Raw genomic sequence first — 20,157 nt, 5'->3', positions numbered from 1 at the left:
CTAACCTGACGCTGCCTGGGGCGACGCAGACCCTATCTGACCCTAAAATCTAAGTTATATCACCGCTGGGTGATCAGGGGGCTAAACCTTTATTAGGTAATAAACGGCGGGTGCCCTGACACTATAAAAAAATAAACTAACTAACCAGCGTCACCTGTAACAGTTATACGGTGATCACTGGTGAAAGGGTTAACTAGGGGGCAATCAAGGGGTTAAAACCTTTATTAGATAGTATATGGGGGTCCCTGACGCTTTAAAACACTGACGGCGAACCTATATATTTACCTTCCTAACTAGCGTCACCAGTGACACTAATACAGCGATCAGAAAAACGATCGCTTAGTGACACTGGCGACGGGGGGGTGATCAAGGAATTAAAACTTTATTGGGGGGGTATCCTAGACCTAAAGGGGGCTAGCCCTATCTGCCCTACCACTTCTAACTGTCACAAACTGACACCAATGCAGTAATCAGAAAAAAAAAAAAACTGCTTGGTCTCACTGTACCGGGGGGGGGGCGGATGATCAGGGGGTGATGGGGGGTTTAAAGAGTGCCTGGTGTGTTTTACTGTGTGTGTTGTGTTGGTGCACTCACATCGATGTCTTCTCTCCTCTGCGCCGGAACGGAAAATACAGAGCCGAGGAGAGATGACATCACTTCCTGTGCCGCTGTTTACTATACAGCAGCAGAGGAAGATTGTCATTGGCTGGGAGCGATCGTGAGGGGGTGGCCACGAATGGATGGCCTCCCCCTCACCGCTGATCGTTCAGGGACAGAAGCCGACCGCCTCGGGCACCGGGGGGGGGGGGGTTCCGATCGAACCCCCCCGCCCGTGGGAGGCAGATCACGTACCAAGTATGTGATTTTGCCTGCCCGTGCCATTCTGCCGCAGTATATCTGCGTGAGGCGGTCGGCAAGTGGTTAAAGGAATTTTGTCTGCCAAATTTTGATAGAAAGATTGCTGCTTAGGATTTATTCAATAAGCCCTAAAAAAAAATGCATGTACAACTGTTTAATTACGGATCTGAACGCAGCTGCATTGTTTTTAATGGAGGCATCCACACAGGTGCATAAGCATGAGCTGCTTTCAGATCTATAACACAGAATCCAAAAATTTGCATCCAAGAACATGTGCTTTATGCCCTTATGTGTATAAGCACATGTGTACACGCTTGTAGGCGCATAAATAAGTCCAAGCAAAGGGGGTTTTACATCATCGTAAAAACAATGATGTATGCATATGTGTCTTTATGTGTTTAAACTCATCTGTATGCAAGTATTTTACTGATCATTATGCAGAGAACATTGTAGTAACATAAGTAAAATTTTTACAGCTGTGTGAACGAGGCCTTATTTTCATAAGCCCATGTGCGTGAGGCCTGTAAATGAAATGGTTTGGAAAGACACCTACTGGTGAACGTTAAAACAACTGACTGTCCTATGTGAACATGTTGAAGCTATGGACTGTTACATACTCAGATAAAAACAATGCGATACTCTGTCGTTTTGAGTACAATCATGGAATCTATTTTCCCTTCCTTCTTTTTGACCTACGAACTCTACCTACAGTGGGGATGGAAAGTATTCAGACCCCCTTAAATTTTTCACTCTTTGTTATATTGCAGCCATTTGCTAAAATCATTTAAGTTCATTTTTTTTCCTCATTAATGTACACACAGCACTCCATATTGACAGAAAAACACAGAATTGTTGACATTTTTGCAGATTTATTAAAAAAGAAAAACTGAAATATCACATGGTCCTAAGTTATCAGACCCTTTGCTGTGACAATCATATATTTAACTCAGGTGCTGTCCATTTCTTCTGATCATCCTTAAGATGGTTCTACACCTTCATTTGAGTCCAGCTGTGTTTGATTATACTGATTGCACTTGATTAGGAAAGCTACACAGCTGTCTATATAAGACCTTACAGTTCACAGTGCATGTCAGAGCAAATGATAATGATGAGGTCAAAGGAACTGCCTGAAGAGCACAGAGACAGAATTGTGGCAAGGCACAGATCTGGCCAAGGTTACAAAAAAATTTCTGCTGCGCTTAAGGTTCCTAAGAGCACAGTGGCCTCCATAATCCTTAAATGGAAGACGTTTGGGACGACCAGACCCCTTCTTAGAGCTGGCCACCGGGCCAAACTGAGCTATCGGGGAAGAAGAGCCTTGGTGAGAGAGGTAAAGAAGAACCCAAAGATCACTGTGGCTGAGCTCCAGAGATGCAGTCGGTCGATGGGAGAAAGTTGTAGAAAGTCAACCATCACTGCAGCCCTCCACCAGTCGGGCTTTATGGCAGAGTGGCCCAACGGAAGCCTCTCCTCAGTGTAAGACACATGAAAGCCTGCATGGAGTTTGCTAAAAAAACACCTGAAGGACTCCAAGATGGTGAGAAATAAGATTCTCTGGTCTGATGAGACCAAGATAGAACTTTTTGGCCTTAATTCTAAGCGGCATGTGTGGAGAACACCAGGCACTGCTCATCACCTGTCCAATACAGTCCCAACAGTGAAGCATGGTGGTGGCAGCATCATGCTGTGGGGGTGTTTTTCAGCTGCAGGGACAGGATGACTGGTTGCAATCAAGGGAAAGATGAATGCGGCCAAGTACAGGATATATATCCTGGACGAAAACCTTCTCCAGAGTGCTCAGGACCTCAGACTGGGCCGAAGGTTTACCTTCCAGCAAGACAATGACCCTAAGCACACAGCTAAAATAACGAAGGAGTGGCTTCACAACAACTCTGTGACTGTTCTTGAATGGCCCAGCCAGAGCTCTGACTTAAACCCAATTGAGCATCTCTGGAGAGAACTAAAAATGGCTGTCCACCAACGTTTACTATCCAACCTGACAGAACTGGAGAGGATCTGCAAGGAGGAATGGCAGAGGATCCCCAAATCCAGGTGTGAAAATCTTGTTGCATCTTTCCCAAAAAGACTCATGGCTGTATTAGATCAAAAGGGTGCTTCTACTAAATACTGAGCAAGGGTCTGAATACTTGGGACCATGTGATATTTCAGTTTTTCTTTTTTAATAAATCTGCAAAAATGTCAACAATTCTGTGTTTTTCTGTCAATGTGGGGTGCTTTGTGTACATTGAGGAAAAAAATGAACTTAAATTATTTTAGCAAATGGCTGCAATATAACAAAGAGTGAAAAATTAAAGGGGTCTGAATACTTTCCGTCCCCACTGTATGTAGCCCTGCTGATATGCTTCGTTTCCTCTGTGGTCCCACATGGGAGTCTTTTTGGTTCACGTTGTGAGTCATTGGTTCCTTGGTATGTAAAGATGAACAAATAAAAGCTTAATGGTGACAGACATGATATATATTGATATATGAATACTTCTAAAATGTACTAGATCTATACTATACTGTATTTGTGCTAACTCTAAATGTTTATTTTAGATATACACATCCTTTGCTGCTTGAAACATTCACCTATCGACTGCCATCCACCCTAGTGGGAAACAACCTTTAATGAGTGATTTGTCTATTAAGATCTAAATACTGTATATTAACACCAAGAGATTGTCTAACATAGGGGGATAAGCAAATGAATGCATATGGATGATGCATGACATGATACAGTATAACTACCTTGTGTCTTGTTGTTGTGTTTCTTGCCATGATATGTGACCTGTGACATGAAACTGTCTTCCACAACCTCACCTTAGTAGCAGAGTTTGGTTGTTCCTCACCCAGTTTTTAGCCTCAGTTAATGTCTGTGTTGCAACCTACATATGTAATTGATGATCATTAGCACCTGCTTGGTATAATTGGTTAATCATAAACCTGACTCTAATCCTACAAAATCCCTGACTTTGTGCAAGTTTACAATGTGTGCAAGTGTAAAAATTGTGCTGGTTTGAAGCCAAAGAGTAGTCACACTGAGTATTCATTTGATTTAGATTTTTCTTCTGTTCACACATTTTGTAAATTGATAAAAAAACTATTAAAATACCGTATATATTTTTAAAGCATTCTTACTTTACAGCATTTCTTCACACCTGCCTAAAAATTTTGCACAGTATTGTACATACCATAGTTTGTAGACTATAGCTTTCACACAGACCAAATAATATACACTGATTTGGGTTATTTTTAACAAAGAATGTAGCAGAATTCATTTGGCCTACATTTTTGAGGAAAGATTATTTGCAAAAATCTATAACTAAAACAAAGAAAACCATGTTTTTCCAATATTTTTCAGTATTTTTGTTTTTATATAGCAAAGAATAAAAAAAAACAGTGGTGGTTAACCACTTAAGGACCAGGCCTCTTTTTTAGATGTGTTGTTTACAAGTTAAAAACTGTTTTTTTTGCTAGAAAATTACTTAGAACCCCCCCCCCCAACATTATACATTTTTTTCTCTAACACCATAGAGAATAAAATGGAGGTCGTTGCAATACTTTCTGTCACACCGTATTTGCACAGCGGTCTTACAAGTGCACTTTTTTTTGGAAAAAAATACACTTTTTTGAATTATAAAATAAGACCACGGTAAAGTTAGCCCAATTTTTTTTTTATATTGTGAAAGATAATGTTACGCCGAGTAAAATGATACCCAACATGTCACTCTTCAAAATTGCGCCCGCTCGTGAAATGGCCACAAACTTTTACCCTTAAAAAATCTCCATAGGCGATGTTTAAAAAATTCTACAGGTTGCATGTTTTGAGTTACAGAGGAGGTCTAGGGCTAGAATTATTGCTCTCGCTCTACCGATCGTGGTGATACCTCATGTGTGGTTTGAACACCGGTTTTTTATGCGGGCGCAACAAACGTATGCGTTCACTTCTGCACGCGAGCTTGGCAGAACAGGCGCATTTAAAAAAAAAAAATTCTTATTAATTTTACCTTTTATTTTTTATTTTTACACAGTTTTAAAAAATAAATACAATTGTGTAAACATCCCTTGTAAAAGAAAAAAAGCATGACAGGACCTCTTAAATATGAGATATGATGTCAAAAAGACCTCAGATCTCCTTTTTACACTAAAATGCAATAATAAAAAAAAAAAAAAAATTGTCATTTAAAAAAATTAGTTAAAAAAAATGGCCCTTTAAGAGCTATGGGCGGAAGTGACGTTTTGACATCGTTTCCACCCTGCAGTGTCATGGAGACGGGTGGGGGCCATCTTCCCCTCACTCGTCTCCGTGCCACTGACGTGAAAGGACCGAATCGCCTCTGCCGCTACCGACGGCTCCAGTAAGCGGCAGAGGGCACCCAAGCACGGCGGGAGGGGGGACCCCTCCCGCCGCCGATAAAAAGGATCTCACGGCGAATCCACCGCAGAGACCACTTTTATCTTGTAGCCGACCACCGGCCGAACACGGGGATACCAGGGTTATGGCAGCTAGCTGCTGCCATAACGATATCCGTCCTCAAAGTAAAGACGTATATCGGCATTCGGCGGTCGCTAAGTGGTTAAATCCCACCAAAAGAAAGCTTTATCTGTCTCAAAAAGATAAAAAATGTATTTGGATATAGTGTTGCATGGCTGAGTAATTGTCAAAGTGTGACAGCGCTAAAAACTTAAAAATGGCCTGGGCAGGAAAGGGTCTGGTATTGAGGTGGTTAATAATAATGACTTATGAAAGTACATTACAATGTTCAAAGTTATGAGATTTTACTGGTTGGTTTATATACACTTCTTCAGAACATTTTAAAGGCTACTTCTTCTTATGTGATGTATTTCAGATTTGCGTTTCCCTTGACTTCAAAGATGAACTATAGAATATGTCAAGAAAATGGAGCTTGGAGTGATTTAACTCTTGTTTGCACAGGTTTTTTATGTTTATTCTTATTATAATAATTATTGAAAGTGCTTATTGTTTGTTCTCTAAAATGATTATTTTTTCCACAGCAATATGCAAAGAAAACCCTCACGTACCTCCTTTTGCATTGCTTAAAGAGACCTCTACCATTTATTATAATGGTACAGTTGTGCGTTTTGAGTGCAAACCAGGTTTTACCAGTAATGGTAAGGAAAAGACAATAACCTGCAGAGACCATAGCTGGTCGGATCCTGAAGAATTCTGTACACGTAAGTGTTTTTGTTTTTTTTTCCTAACTTACAATTTATGTTAGCCAGTACCAATACATGGTGGTGTGTGGAACAGAAACATGGCATTTGTCTTGCTTGCAGGTATATCTTGTGGGGATCCAGGGAAAATAAAGAATGGACATGTGTCCGCTTCAGACTACCTATTTGGCTCCAGAGTAAAATACACCTGCGAAGAAGGGTAAAATTTCAATTTTTTATATATAAAAAAATAAGCTATGAAGATTGTTTATCAATATAAAATCAAGAAAAGAAACTATTTTAAGGTTCACATACATAGTTACATAGTTGGTAAGGTTGAAATAAAGACAACCATTTATCCAGCTCAACCTGAGTGTGTGCCTCTACAATTTTTCATATCCCTGTACATTGTGGGTCTATTCATTAAAAAAAAATAAAAAATCACTGTGATGTCTCAAGCAGTCCCACAGCTATAACAAATTATCCCTGTCATTTGTGTAATATATTTACTTTTTATGATTGTCAGCTCCATCTAGTAGCCATAATGCAGTATTTCTTTTGTGCGGTGGTGTTGCTTGAGACATTTACATAGCAAATTTTTTATAGACACTACAAAAGCAATATCTAGTTTTAGGTTTACCACCAAAAAACATATTAATACTTCATTAGATGTAAATGCTATTCTGCAAGTCAACTCAAACATTAATACATTCAAATAAAAATAAGATCTAAAAAAGAAATGGCTTAAAGTGGTTGTAAACCCTTACATATCGCCTGGGTGATACACAGAGATGAAACAAATTCTCCTACATAAGTTGTACATGTTTATCTGCAGTCTTCTCTACATCCGTCCAGAATTTATAAAGCTTGTCTGAACTGTCAGAAAAAAAGGGGGCGAAGAGCTGAAGTTACAATCTGCAGAGCTCAGTGAGGAGAGCTCTGACAGCTGATTGGAGGGAAGGGGCACACCCCCTTTCAAAAAGCACACAGGAACAAAGCTGAGGCTGTCAATCAGCTGGAGGTCCCTCCCCTGTCACCTTTTTTCTCTTGATAACAGGAAAACTTGTCGGAAGTGATTCATGCTCATAGCAAAGGAACAGAGCATCAGGCAGAAAGTACACTTATGCCGCGTACACACGAGGGGACTTTACGGCAGACTTTGCCCGGCGGACGGGATTTGGTCGGACAATTCGATCGTGTGTGGGCTCCAGCGGACTTTGTTTTCTCAAAAGTTGGACGGACTTAGATTTGAAACATGTTTTAAATTAATCCGTCAAAATCGAGTCCGGTCGAAAAGTCTGCCGTCTGTATGCTAGTTTGACGGACATAAAGCCACGCTAGGGCAGCTATTGGCTACTGGCTATGAACTTCCTTGTTTTAGTCCGGTCGTACGTCATCACGTACAAATTCGATGGACTTTGGTGGATTGTGTGTAGGTAAGTCCGTTCATTCAGAAAGTCCGTCGTAAAGTACGTTGAAAAGTCCGCCGGGCAAAGTCTGCCGTAAAGTCCGCTCGTGTGTACGCGGCATTAGGGGTTGATTTACTAAAGCTGAAGAGTGCAAAATCTGGTATAGCTCTGTATAGGAACCAATCAGCTTCCAGGTTTTTTTGTCAAAGCTTAAATGAAAAAGCTGAAGTTAGAAGCTGATTGGCTACCATGCATAGCTGCGCCAAATTTGGCATTCTCCAGTTTTGATAAATCAACCCCTTAGTGCTAATTGAGACAAGTACACACTATATAGAGGGATATGCTTTGTTCATAGTTCATGTCTGAGGTTTACAACCACTTTAATATAAACCAGTTTTTAAAAATAGTGCTTTATTACCAGGTATGAAAAGGCATCATCATTTTTATCCTGTCAGACTTAAAGTGCTTGTTTTATGAGAGAAAAATATGTTTTAGTTATATAGTTGTCCGGTTGTCTCTCTGATAATCTGGATTCCATACTTTTAGTCACTGATCCTAAGCAGTTATGGAGGTGCAGGGCCATGCTTATAAAAAGTAATACAGAATATTCATTTTGCATGCATTTTGGGTTTGTAGTCTCACAATACATAGTGGAGCTGACAGTTGGCAAATGGACAGTTCATGCTTACCATAGAGCGTCTTCTACTACTTTTACCTCTAGCAATCTTTTTTTTTTTTTTTGTTGGACATATTTATTTAACTTTTGCCATTCCTGAATGACAGCCACCAAGAGATAGTGCCACCTCTCTTAATAGGGACAGGAAGCAAAATAAGTGGTTAGAACACCTATTCTTTTACCTCTTGGGTAAGAGGCTAAATATCTGTTTCTTCGGGTTTTTTATTTTTATTTTTTTTTGGATACTTGGTTAAATTCTCTGTACAAATTGCCTACTTGGTCTAAGGGTCAACCAGGAGCAGCAGAGCGCGTGCCGCCGGGCAGAGTGGAGGGAGACTAATGAACGTCCATTTACTGATCTCCACGTTCCTGCTATTAACCCGGAAGCAATGTGTAAAACGTAGCCTACGGGTCCCTGTGTTCCTTTGGCTGGGGAAAAAACTCATGCAGTGCGATCTGCACTTCATTGGTTTCAGAGGCTCTTTTAGACCTCTGATGTCTCATTAAAAAGAACCTATCACCAAAAAATGCATCACATTTTTTTTTTATTCTATGCGATGTGAAAAAAATTAAAGTTACACCCAAGCACTTAAATGACCCTCCCAAAAAAAGTTTAACCCCACCCCCACATACATGCATGTATCAACGTAAATGCACGCTCCAAGGGTGCTTGCGCACAAAAACGTTGATTGTGCAACATGTTCCTTATCTTGCTACAGTGAGAACAGTAATTCTAGGCACATTTTTTATGGTTAACTCTAAATTGATGGAGCTGTAGGAGCTGTTAAAGTGTCACCTATGGAAAATATAGGGTACCAAAATTTGCCGCTGTTTCACGGGTGCACGCAGTTTTACGCATGTTGGGTTACGCATGTTCAACTCAACACAACCTGATCTTTTATAATTGATAAAATAATTGTGTAATATATTGTATTTATGTGCCCTAAAATTCACTGTACTGTATCTTTTTACTAAAGTGTTGGGTTTCCATCATGTGATATAAAAAAGCCAGAACTACCACTATTATATTCTATATTATATTTATTATATTGCAGCTTACCAATTCTTTTATGTGATGACTGCATCAGTTTTCTTTTTAGGTTTTCTTCTATTTTCATCTGGTGATCCAGCCAAAAAGTCTGTTTTTCTCTTCCGGAATGTATCAATTTTAGAGATTAGACAAACCATCTAACACTAGCAGGGGTGGATTAAAATGATCAGCTTTCATTTATGTAAAACCTTTATCCCAAAAGGAAAAAAAAAGTTTGCTATAACTGATTATAAATTTTAAAATAAAAAAATTATTATCCTAGCCAATAGAATCCATTAACGCTCAAACGCTTGATGCACCTTAACCCATGTACAATGCGTGGCTTTAGTTGTTTAAGCAGCTTTTCTCCTGCCAAAAGTTCTGGCGTTCTGAGGAACAATGCAAACGCCCTGTGTGCATGAAACATAAGTCTGTTGTTTTTAACAGAACAAGCTCTTCTGTAAATTTATCAGAGTGTTGAGACAACAGAAAATTGAATATCAAATTTCCTTTCCTGATGAGCTCCATGTCAGCCTACTACTGGGTATACTCCGCCCATACCCCACCTGCAGGACCTAACTCATAAATTTGACTCCTGTCCTCAGGCCGGCATTCCATAACTCGATTTCTGCACCTGGGTGGGAGTCTGTGCTGACTTGGAACTTGAAAGGAAAATTGCGGTAAGTATTTGATATTCAATTTTCCGGACAGCTCCGTGTCCGCCTACTACTGGGAACTAACTGGCTACCCAGGGTGGCATAATGGAGACAAAAATTAGGGTTAATCATGGCCTCCCGCTAACGAGATAACCATTTTGCCAAAATTAACAGTTGTCAACAATGACAGATCTATGTGATAATGAGAAATAAAGGTTTGTATGGATGACCACGTTGCCGCCTTGCATATTGACTTCATTGATTCTCTACAGGCGGCTGCCTAGGAGGTTGCGACACTTCTTCTGAAAGGGCCAACCCCCTATCCTTATATAAAAGGGAGATCACTTTCACAATCCAAGAAGCAATCACTCTGCTCGAAACTCTGGCCCCCTTGCGTGAACCTCTGGGAACCACAAACAGGCGATCTGATGCCCTGAAAGTTGGGGTAGCATGGATATACATCTTCAGTGTCTCCCCGACATCCAAAGGATATTTTGTCCATCTTCCAGGTGAAAAGTAGTCACACGATTTCTTAACTTAGATGGAATGTTGAGGCCACTTTTGGAATAGAATCCAGCATTGGTAGCAAAATAACGCTGTCTGCCAGGAAGGACTTAGTGTATAGGGTTCTTTATACCCTAGAGCCGCCAACTCAGAGACCCTCCTAGCTGAGGCTTTAGCTACCAGGAAAGCAGTGTAGCGCTGGATTTTTAATCTACCGCTGATAGGTAAATCTTGTGGGTTACTTGTTAGAGGAAGTTAGATTTGCCTCTGTTCCAGCTTGGCTGAGTTGCGTGTAGTTCCGCACTGTGCCGGTGGGTGTCGTCACCATGGGCTGGTGTTGGAAAGGCAACGTGTTGAAGCGTATGAGTGCTCCTCTGTCCCAGAGATAACTCGGTGGAGGTGGTCCTCCGAGTTGCATTCTGGGAGAGGGTATTTATGGGACAGACGCCATGTATAGGGGTTCGTTTTTCAGCCACCTGCTGGCCCTCCTGGACCTCGTGGTCCTCCATTCCGGAGGCCCACATCGCTGCAGCGTGTGGGTGGGCCCAGAAGCCTGTCTGGGCCTACCATAGCAGCAGAGGAATGGTCCTGAGCTGTCTATCATGAGTGAAGAAGCTGGACAACCGAGGAGATCCCAGGGGAGGACCCGTCATGGAAGGATCATGCAGAGTGCTGGTCTGGAGAGGGGCCTGGTGACTTGGTTGGAGGACGTATCCTGAAGTAATCTTACTGCATAGTACTGCCGGGTTGGCTTAAAGGTTCAAGTACTGTGTCTGACATTCATCGCAAACCAATACATCCTGTGACAGAGGATCGTACGGGTTTTATTCCAAATAAGTCTGTGGCAGAGACTTTTGTTCGTGCTGCGTACTGGCTGCTAGGCAACTGAGAGAGGCCTATCCAGGCAGGCAAAGATTAAATCCCACAAGGGGAGCGCATTCAACTACAAGTGTTCAATTCCAAAGAATGTTCTAAAGAATACTAAGGAAATGTATTTGAGCTTCCCTGCAACTTTCCTTCTGCCTCTTTCCTGCTACTTCCTTTATTACTTGTTCATTAAAGCATTGGAAAACCTACTCAAGTGTTTGGTGCTTATATTGTTCAGATGTAAACTCAACGGAACCCTAGACCCAGTGCCGGTGAAACAGAGGTATCGAGAGTGAAGGTAACAGCCCGCTTTAAACCAGCAGCTCCACCTAGAGTTATTGCTACAGCAGCATTTAACGTCAATTCCCATAGCAACAACTCCATTATGGATTTTGGAGCAGGCAGGTAGTTGAGTACTAATGTGAGGTCCCATGTAGAAACGTGGGGGCCCTGGGAGGCCTTAGCTTTACTACGGCCTTAAGAATTGAAGAGGTCCACTGAATCATGCTAAAGGTCGACGTGGAAGAAATGTGTCCTTTGAGTGTGCTTGCACTCAGGCCCATGTCGAGATCTCTTTGAAGAAAACCGAGGACCTGACAAACTCTTGCCTCCCTAGAGAAAAAACTTCTGGAATTTTGCCAGACTTTGTTGAAGACTTTGTTCATGCTGCTCTTCCATGCTGTCATGAGGGCATCTACCATTCTCAACGAGCAATCTAAATTTGCGAACCTTCGCTTTTCAAAATCCAGGCTGCTTACGTGAGCTTCTCTGGAGCTGCATGGAGATCTTGACCTTGTGCCACTGTCTGACAACTGAAATGATTTGTACTTGGTGTCTGTGAGATATAAATAGTTTGATGCATATCCACTGTTGAAGAAAAACCCCTGTAAAGGGTATCTTCTCCACTGAGCCACTCAACAGAAGGACAGGAGAGACCATGGTCCCGATAGTCACCAAGCATGAAGACGCTGACAGGTGACGAGAGGAACACCAGGACAATTCAGTACCTTACCACCGGTATGTTCTCTAATAGCAGAGAAAGGCATACTTTGAACCATGATTAGTAGGTCTTCTAATTACAGAAGGACTGTGTAGGGGTCAGATGACCCTGTTCTTTATTAGCCAACCGCCAACTCAGATGTGTATCTTGAGGCAGGAAGCCAGACTGTCCACAATCACAGAACCTTGCTGTCAATTTAAGCTTCATCTTCTATGAGCAAATTCAGTGAATGAGTTCTTCCTTGAGGGCCACATCATCTTCTAATGGTAAAGTTAATGTATCTGGTCAATTCCATAAGGAACACACCGACCAAAAGGAGTGACTCTAAATGCTGGACACTGCTCTCTTCACAAAGGCATAATTCTAAAATCTGGTGTGAAAACATGCTTTTTGCTCCATTCTTCTAGAATGAGCCTTAATTCAGTCACCATAGGGAAATTGCAAAACGGTCTTTGGAGGCACTTGAAAAAATACTTCCACTGCTTTCCTTCTATCTTGAGCCATCTCAATGGAAAAACTGAATAAAGGTCATCTTCAGCTGCATCTTATTCTTTGGAAGAGTCTGAAGGTTGGTTGGCCTGAGAAAGCTCTTGAGACCAGTTACTGGTTTTGGAAGGAAAACTGGACCTTGCCAGAACAGATGACTCTTGCACAAGGGGCGTTTGAACAACTCATTTAGAGTGTTTTGACCACATGCTTAATGAATTGTGACCACCTTTTGGTCCTCTTCATCTCCATCACTGACTGCTTGAACAAGGCAGGATTCATCCAGTCATGTTCATCCCCGTCTCTCTCTGGAAGAGTCTGAAGAGGGCTGCTTGCCTAGAAAGCAGATAGGCACTGTCTCCTACCTTATTTGGTTGGCATTTGTTTTTCTGCAGAAGCAGAAGGCACGCAAAAAAACATTGAGCTTATTCAATGACTATTAAGCAGTAGTGCAGTGCCTCATCCATAAGGAAGCTTAGTATCTCCGCAATATTAGGGCAAGTGTCCACTCCAGCCATAATATTGCACGGCTTCCCCCTTAAGAGTGATTTACACCTCATATGCCGCCCCAGAGACCAGCAGAGGGGCTCCCTAATAAACGATGCATTTAGCATGTGAACACAGGGACCACATCCCAGCGGAGCAGGTTGGACAACCCGTACTTTATACAAGCTAGGTAGGAGATATGTGCCAATTTCCTGGATCCTGTCCCTTCACAGGGTGAGTGGAAACAACTCCTTTAGAGTGTTTTGACCACATGCTTAATGAATGTGACAACCTGTCATCATCTTTATCCTTGGTTGCTTGAACAAGGCAACATTCTTGCAGTCATATTTATCCATATCTTCTTTTTGGAAGAGTCTGAAGAGGATTGTTTTTGCCTGGGAAGGCTTGGAGACTGCTCGGTAACCCTTTCACAGGATGAGTGGAAACACTCCTTCAGAGTGTAATGATCACAGTCTTAATGAATGTGACAACCTGTTAGGTGTTGTCATCTTTATCCTTGGTTGCTTGAACTAAGCAGCATTCTTGCGGTCATGTTCGTCCATATCTACTATTTAGAAAAGTCTAAAGAGGACTGCTTGGTAACCCTTTTCACAGGGTCAGTGGAAACACTCCTTTAGTATATATGGCCCACATACAGGGCTTGCCTGCCTAGGCATGAGTGGCACAGGCCCAAGGCGGTGTATGATGCCTGCCATTCCGGAGGGACTCATTGGCAAGAGCCCATAGTTCACTTCTAATACACCTGAAAGAAAAACTCTTACCTGAATGGTGCCCCATTACCTTCTTTGCAGTGACTGGCTACTAGGATGAGGTGACGCACATGGCTTTGCAGCAAACCGGCAGCAAGAAATATTGTACAGAGTAACCTTGTAGGGAGAAGAAACAGCCATGTCACTGACATTAGCTTTACTTGATAAACTTATAAAACAGACAAGGTATGAGATCATGTATGGTTAAAGGAAGAGGGGAGAGGAAAATATGGTCTAGGAAGAGAAAGGAAGAAAGGGATTAAGGCCTAGAGCGACCTAAAAAAGGGAAGAGAAAGTAGAATGGAAGGGATCCAACCTCCCCAATAGCCAGTCAATGACGAGGTAGAGAGAATTTTTTTTAATAGTTAGGAATATATTCTAATTGATTATAATAGGGTTGTCCCGATACCGATACTAGTATCGGTCCCAATACCGAGTATTTGCAGGAGTACTCCCGATGCTTCACCAGATACCTGGACACTCGGGAACAGATCTCCCTGTGTGGCTTTCAATAAAGCAGCTGAAAGCCGCACCGATTGTTCCTAAGTGTACCCTGTATCCTCCTCTGGCTCCCCTCTGTGTCCTCCTCTGTGTTCCTCCGTGGGCTCCTCCGGTCCCCCCCGTCCTCCTCCACTCCCCCTCCGTGCGCTCCTCCTGTTCATCTCCAGTCCCACCCCCGTCCTCCGCTCCCCCTCTGTGCGCTCCTCTGCGTTCATCTCCGGTCCCCCTCCATGCGCTCCTTCATGCTCATCTCCACGCCCCCGTCCTCCGCTCTCCCTCTGTGCACTCCTCCGTGTTCGTCTCCGGTCCCCCTCCATGCACTCCTCTATGCTCATCTCTGTGCCCCCATCCTCCGCTCTCCCTCTGTGCACTCCTCCGTGTTCATCTCCAGACCCCCCGTCCTCCTCCGGTCCCCCTCCATGCGCTCCTCCATGTTCATCTCTGGTCCCCCATCCTCCACTCTCCCTCTGTCCGCTCCTCCGTGTTCATCTCCCGGTAATTTACCAGCTCCTTTCTTTTCTGAATGCAATTACTGACTCTGTCCATTCATAATAACTGAGCATCATAAATGGTGTTAGTGGGGAGGACTTAGAAAAAAGGGAATTGTCCCCCAGGAAAAGGTGTTTTCTAGGCAGCAGACAATGTAAAGGGGTGACATTCAATTTAAAAAAGATTAATTTTATTGGAACATGGCGACAAAGGTTCCTGGAGGACTGGGCCGACTTCTCAGTCGGTAACCGGTACTATAGAAGGGACGGACTGCACCTAAATAAGGAGGGTGCAGATCTGCTGGGAATGAAGATGGCCAAAAAGTTAGTGGGGTTTTTAAACTAGGCGATGGGGGGGAGGGTCCAGAGACAGTGATAGCCAGCGCGGAAGATATTCCAGAGGATAGTATTGGGGGCATTAGTGGTAGGTTAACCAAAGCACAAAAACACAAGGTGAGTATAGTAGCAAGTCCTAGTTGCAATCTTGAAACACCCAATACGAGGACAATATGCGACCGGTCTAAACTATGTGGCATGTTCACTAATGCCAGGAGCATGGCGGACAAGATGGGTGAACTAGAGATTCTGTTGTACAAGGAGGATTTGGATTTTGTGGGAATTTCAGAGACCTGGTTCAACAGCTCTCATGATTGGCTGGCAAACATTCAAGGGTATACCCTATACCGCAAGGATAGAGAGGGTAAAAAAGGGGGAGGGGTATGCCTATATATCAAGAATAATGTACAAGTGAATGTGAGAGATGACATCACTGAGGGGGCTAGGGAGGAGGTGGAATCTTTATGGGTAGAGCTCCAAAGGGATGAAGCTAAGGGGAAAATAATACTGGGAGTATGCTATAGGCCCCCTAACCTGAGGGAGGAAGTGGAGACGGATCTCCTATCACAAATTGGATTAGCAGCAAGGATGGGAAGTGTTATCATAATGGGGGATTTTAATTATCCAGACATAGACTGGGCGGAGGGAACCGCGCATTCATTTTTTTTTTTTTTTTAATTTTTTATTTAAAGATATGACACAGATACAAATATAACGGTAGCTTCGCATTGCATTTAAACTGTAATGAACTCGTCAAGTATAACAGTCAGAAACTTAACAGTTAAATGTGAGTGAAGGTCATTATTCAGTTAGACTAAGATACCACTCGCCGAAGTCTAATATAATGTAAACTTAAACATCTGTGCCCATCACTTTTTATATCTTTTTTTATAGAGAGAGAAATAGTAAAGTTAGAGAGAGAAGACTGAGGAAAGAGAAGAAGAAAGAGAGATAAAAGATAAATAATTAAAAATAAAACAACACTCCTGGGAGGGGGGGGGGGGGGGAGGGAAGAGACGTTTGCACCCGGGGAGCCAATTTCGGTAATGCTGAACTGTCCACGGGAATCCTAGACGATGGACCCCGACAGGTATTGGTGGAACTCGTCGGAGAAGCGAAAAAGGTTCCAATGAAACCATCTGGACTTATGTTCCTCTGACCTGTCCCGCAACGCAGAGGTCAGATCCTCCATCTGCTCAATGTCCTTCACCCTCGCAAACCATTGGGCCACCGTTGGCGCAGACTGTTGCTTCCAAAGAGGTGGAATGCTAGCCCGGGCCGCGTTAAGGAGATGCTTGAGAAGGGATTTGTGGTAACGTTTCTTTGACAGGGGAGTAAGGTTAAGAAGAACCGCAGCTGGATTATCCTGAAGGGAGATATCCGTGAGTTTCTGTATGAGCTTAAGCACCGGCTGCCAAAAAGTTTTCAGTACAGGGCAGTCCCAGAAAATATGTATTAGAGTGCCTGGATGTAGGTTACAACGCCAGCAGCGGTCAGATTGTAAAGGAAATATCTTGGCTAACACTGAAGGGGTCCTGTACCAGCGCGTCACTATTTTATATGCGGTCTCTTGGTATTTGCTGCACATAGAGGATTTCTGTGCGAAAAAGAGTATTCGTTCTTTTTGGGGTTCTGTGAAGGTGACTTGCAAGTCTCTCTCCCATTTTGCTAAGAATGGGGGATCCTCTGTGGCGTGCAGTTCCAAGAGGGATTTGTAGGAGGCTGATAAGGATCTCCGAATCGGTCCCTCACCCAAACAGAGCTCCTCAAAAGAGTGGAGCTCTCTGACAAAGTGGTTTGGTTTGGGCAGTGAGCCAAGGAAGTGGGATAATTGATTTATCCTCCAGTGGTCCAACCGAAGTGGAGCCCGACCTGAGAGCAGGCTCTCTGTAGCTGGCCAACCGGAGGACCGCAGGAGCGTGGAGGCCCTCATGAGCCCCTTCGGGGCTTGTGATCGAAAGGACGGGTCAGTGAGGCCAGGTAGAAAATCCGGATGACCAATAAGTGGCGTCAGTGGGGATGGAAAGTTTCTTAATGAGGCTAAATGGAAAAACCTCTTCAGTTCCATAAGAGTTGGTCCAATCAGTGGGTGAGTGGTCAAGTGGGTGGCAGGAGTTTTCCCAGCCCAAGGTAGTCCCGCCAGAGGGGCTCTGGCTGCCTCCCGCTCCAGCGAGACCCAGAGCTTCAAATCACTGTGACGGCACCAGTCCACCACTCTGGTCATATGTGCCGCGGTATAGTATAGAGCTGGATCTGGGAATCCGAGACCGCCTTTAGTCTTTGGTCTTAATAGGAGTGTTCTGCCAAGACGTGGGTGTTTTCCACGCCAGATGAATCTGATGTATAGTGAGCGAACGGCGTGAAAAAATGTTTGAGGTATCTTAACGGGCAGCGCCTGCAATAAGTACAGGAGTCTGGGCATTGCATTCATTTTAAGTATATTGCAGCGGCCGAACCAGGAAAGGGCCAGAGAGTTCCATCTCTCTAGATCAGCAACGAGCGTAGATAGAAGGGGCTGAAAGTTGAGGGTGACAATGTCTTGTAGTTTTGCAGAGATTTTTGTTCCTAGATATTGTATTGAGCGAGCAGCCCATTTGAATGGAAAGAAGGGGCGTAAGTTAGAAATGGTAGAATCTGACAAGGATACATTTAAGGCCTCTGATTTTTGTAAGTTGACCTTAAAATTAGAAAGGGTGCCATAACGTTTTAGCTCCTGTAACAAGGAGGGTAGAGAGGTGAGGGGCTCGGTAATGTAGAACAAGAGGTCGTCGGCATAAGCCGCAACTTTGTGTTGGCATTGATCCGATTGGATGCCTTTTATGGACTGGTTACTTCTGATGTGGCGTAGAAAAGGTTCCAGGGAGAGGACGAACAGCATTGGAGACAGGGGGCAGCCCTGTCTGGTGCCGTTCGAGATAGAGAAAGGGCTGGAGTCAAAGCCGTTTACCCGGACAGTCGCTGTGGGATTCTCATAGATGGCCGAAATCCATGACAGGATGGAATCTGGCATACCCACAAATTTAAGTGTCTCCCGAAGGAAGGTCCAGTCCACCATGTCAAAAGCCTTCTCGGCATCCGTAGAAAGGAGCAGTAAGGGTATTCGGGAACGCTTCGCTTTTTCTATGATGTTCAGTGTCCGGGTGGTGTTGTCCCTGGCCTCTCTAGTTTGAATAAAACCGACTTGGTCTATTCCGACCAGACGTGGTAATAAGGCATTCATCCGGGAGGCCAGGATTTTAGTGAAAAGTTTCATATCACAATTCAGAAGTGAAATGGGCCTGTAATTGGCGCATAGTAGTGGGTCTTTACCCGGCTTAGGGATCACAGATATAGATGCGCGTAGCATGTCAGCAGGGAGATTGTGTCCGTCTAGCACAGAATTAAAGGCTGCAAGGAATGAAGGTGCCAAAGTGTCCAGGTATAGTTTGTAATATGGGAGGGTAAAACCATCCGGTCCAGGAGCCTTACCGGGCTGGGTGTCAGCTATTGCGGCTGCAAATTCTTCCATGGTAATAGGTTTGGACAAGTCTACTCGCTCTTCAGTCGTCAGCGTAGGAAGGTCAGTCTCTTGAAGATATTTGCAAATGTCTAGGGTTTTTTGGGGTAGCAACTGAGGGGTGGGAATTGGATCCAAATTATACAGCTTGTAGTAAAAAGTACGGAAAGTATCCGCCAGCTCCGGGGACGAATGGACTCTGGAGCCCGATGACGAGAGAAGAGCGGGCACGTATGTCTGAGAGCGCTTCGCACGTATGGCGTGGGCCAATAGCCGACCACATTTATCGCCGTATTCGTAAAAAGAACGCCGGGCCTTTAGTAGTACATGTTTCGCCTCGTACATGGAATGGTCTCGTATAGCTTCCCGAAGACGGACAAGTTCCGTCTCGGCAGCACTATCGGGCCGACTCTTATGTTGACGTTCCAAAGTGTGAAGTTGCGTTAAGAGGTCAGTCAAGGTTTTAACACGACGTTGTTTGGCCGCATGACCGTGTTTGATTAGTATGCCTCTAATGACGCACTTATGTGCTGACCATACAATGGCTGGGTTGTCTACAGAATCTTTGTTGACAGAAAAGTATGACTTGAGTTCCCGAAGGACGTCAGCGGCAATCTCTGGGTCTTTTAGGAGCGTTTCGTTAAGTCGCCACGTGGATGTCCTGGGGGATGCTTGTGAAATAGACATCTCCAACAGAATTGGAGCGTGATCGGAAAGTGCTATATGACCTATGTCCGTCTTGGTGACCATGGGGATGGCTGAGTGTTTTAAGAAAAAAAGGTCGATTCTGGAGTAAGACCCATGAACGGTGGAATAGAAGGTGTAGTCCCGTTCTTGAGGGTGCATTATTCTCCAGATATCGATTAGTTGGTGTGAGTGTAAAAGATCTTTTAGGCGAAGTCGGGTTCCCCTAGGGAGGGAAGACAGGTTCGAGGAGGAGTCTTTATGGGGGTCCAATGTTAAGTTGAAATCCCCACCTAGGACAAGTGTTCCCTCAAGGAAGGAGTCGAGAGTGGATAAGAAAGCCTCGAGGGTGGGGAGGGGATTTGAATTTGGAAGGTAGATGTTCGTGAGAGTGAAGGTCTGAGAACAAATTTTTCCTTTTATGAGGAGGAACCTACCCTCCTGATCACGGAACTCCTCGAGGAATTGCCATTGGAGGGATTTAGAAATGAGTATACTCGTCCCTTTTGATTTAGAGGACAAAGACGGACTGTGATAGGCCGTTGGGAAGTGTTTGTTAATTAGTTTAGGTATCCTGTCTGCCCTAAAGTGAGTCTCTTGGAGGAATGCAATATGCGCTCTTTGCCTCCAGAGCTCGGCGAGACAGCTAGTACGCTTCTCCGGGGAGTTCAGCCCCTTTATGTTCCATGAGAGGATTCTGACAGTCATGTTGTCCAGGTCCAGGTCAACTTGCGT

At 43.7% G+C, this 20,157-nt stretch overlaps 1 protein-coding gene across 1 annotated transcript in view; it reads left to right on the top strand.

Moving 5' to 3' along the window:
- Positions 1-20,157, top strand: part of LOC141128475 (C4b-binding protein alpha chain-like) — a gene marked incomplete in the record, with an annotated part of 860,616 nt that overhangs the window by 569,370 nt on the left and 271,089 nt on the right. Inside the window, 3 exon segments of the mRNA XM_073615781.1 lie at positions 5,709-5,794; positions 5,875-6,054; positions 6,157-6,253. Coding sequence (XP_073471882.1) covers positions 5,709-5,794; positions 5,875-6,054; positions 6,157-6,253 — 363 coding nt within the window.

The sequence above is a fragment of the Aquarana catesbeiana genome, linkage group LG02 (genome assembly GCF_042186555.1).
Source record: "Aquarana catesbeiana isolate 2022-GZ linkage group LG02, ASM4218655v1, whole genome shotgun sequence".
In the NCBI taxonomy this organism is placed as follows: Eukaryota; Metazoa; Chordata; class Amphibia; order Anura; family Ranidae; genus Aquarana; species Aquarana catesbeiana.
This window is presented reverse-complemented; position numbering and strand designations above follow the sequence as displayed.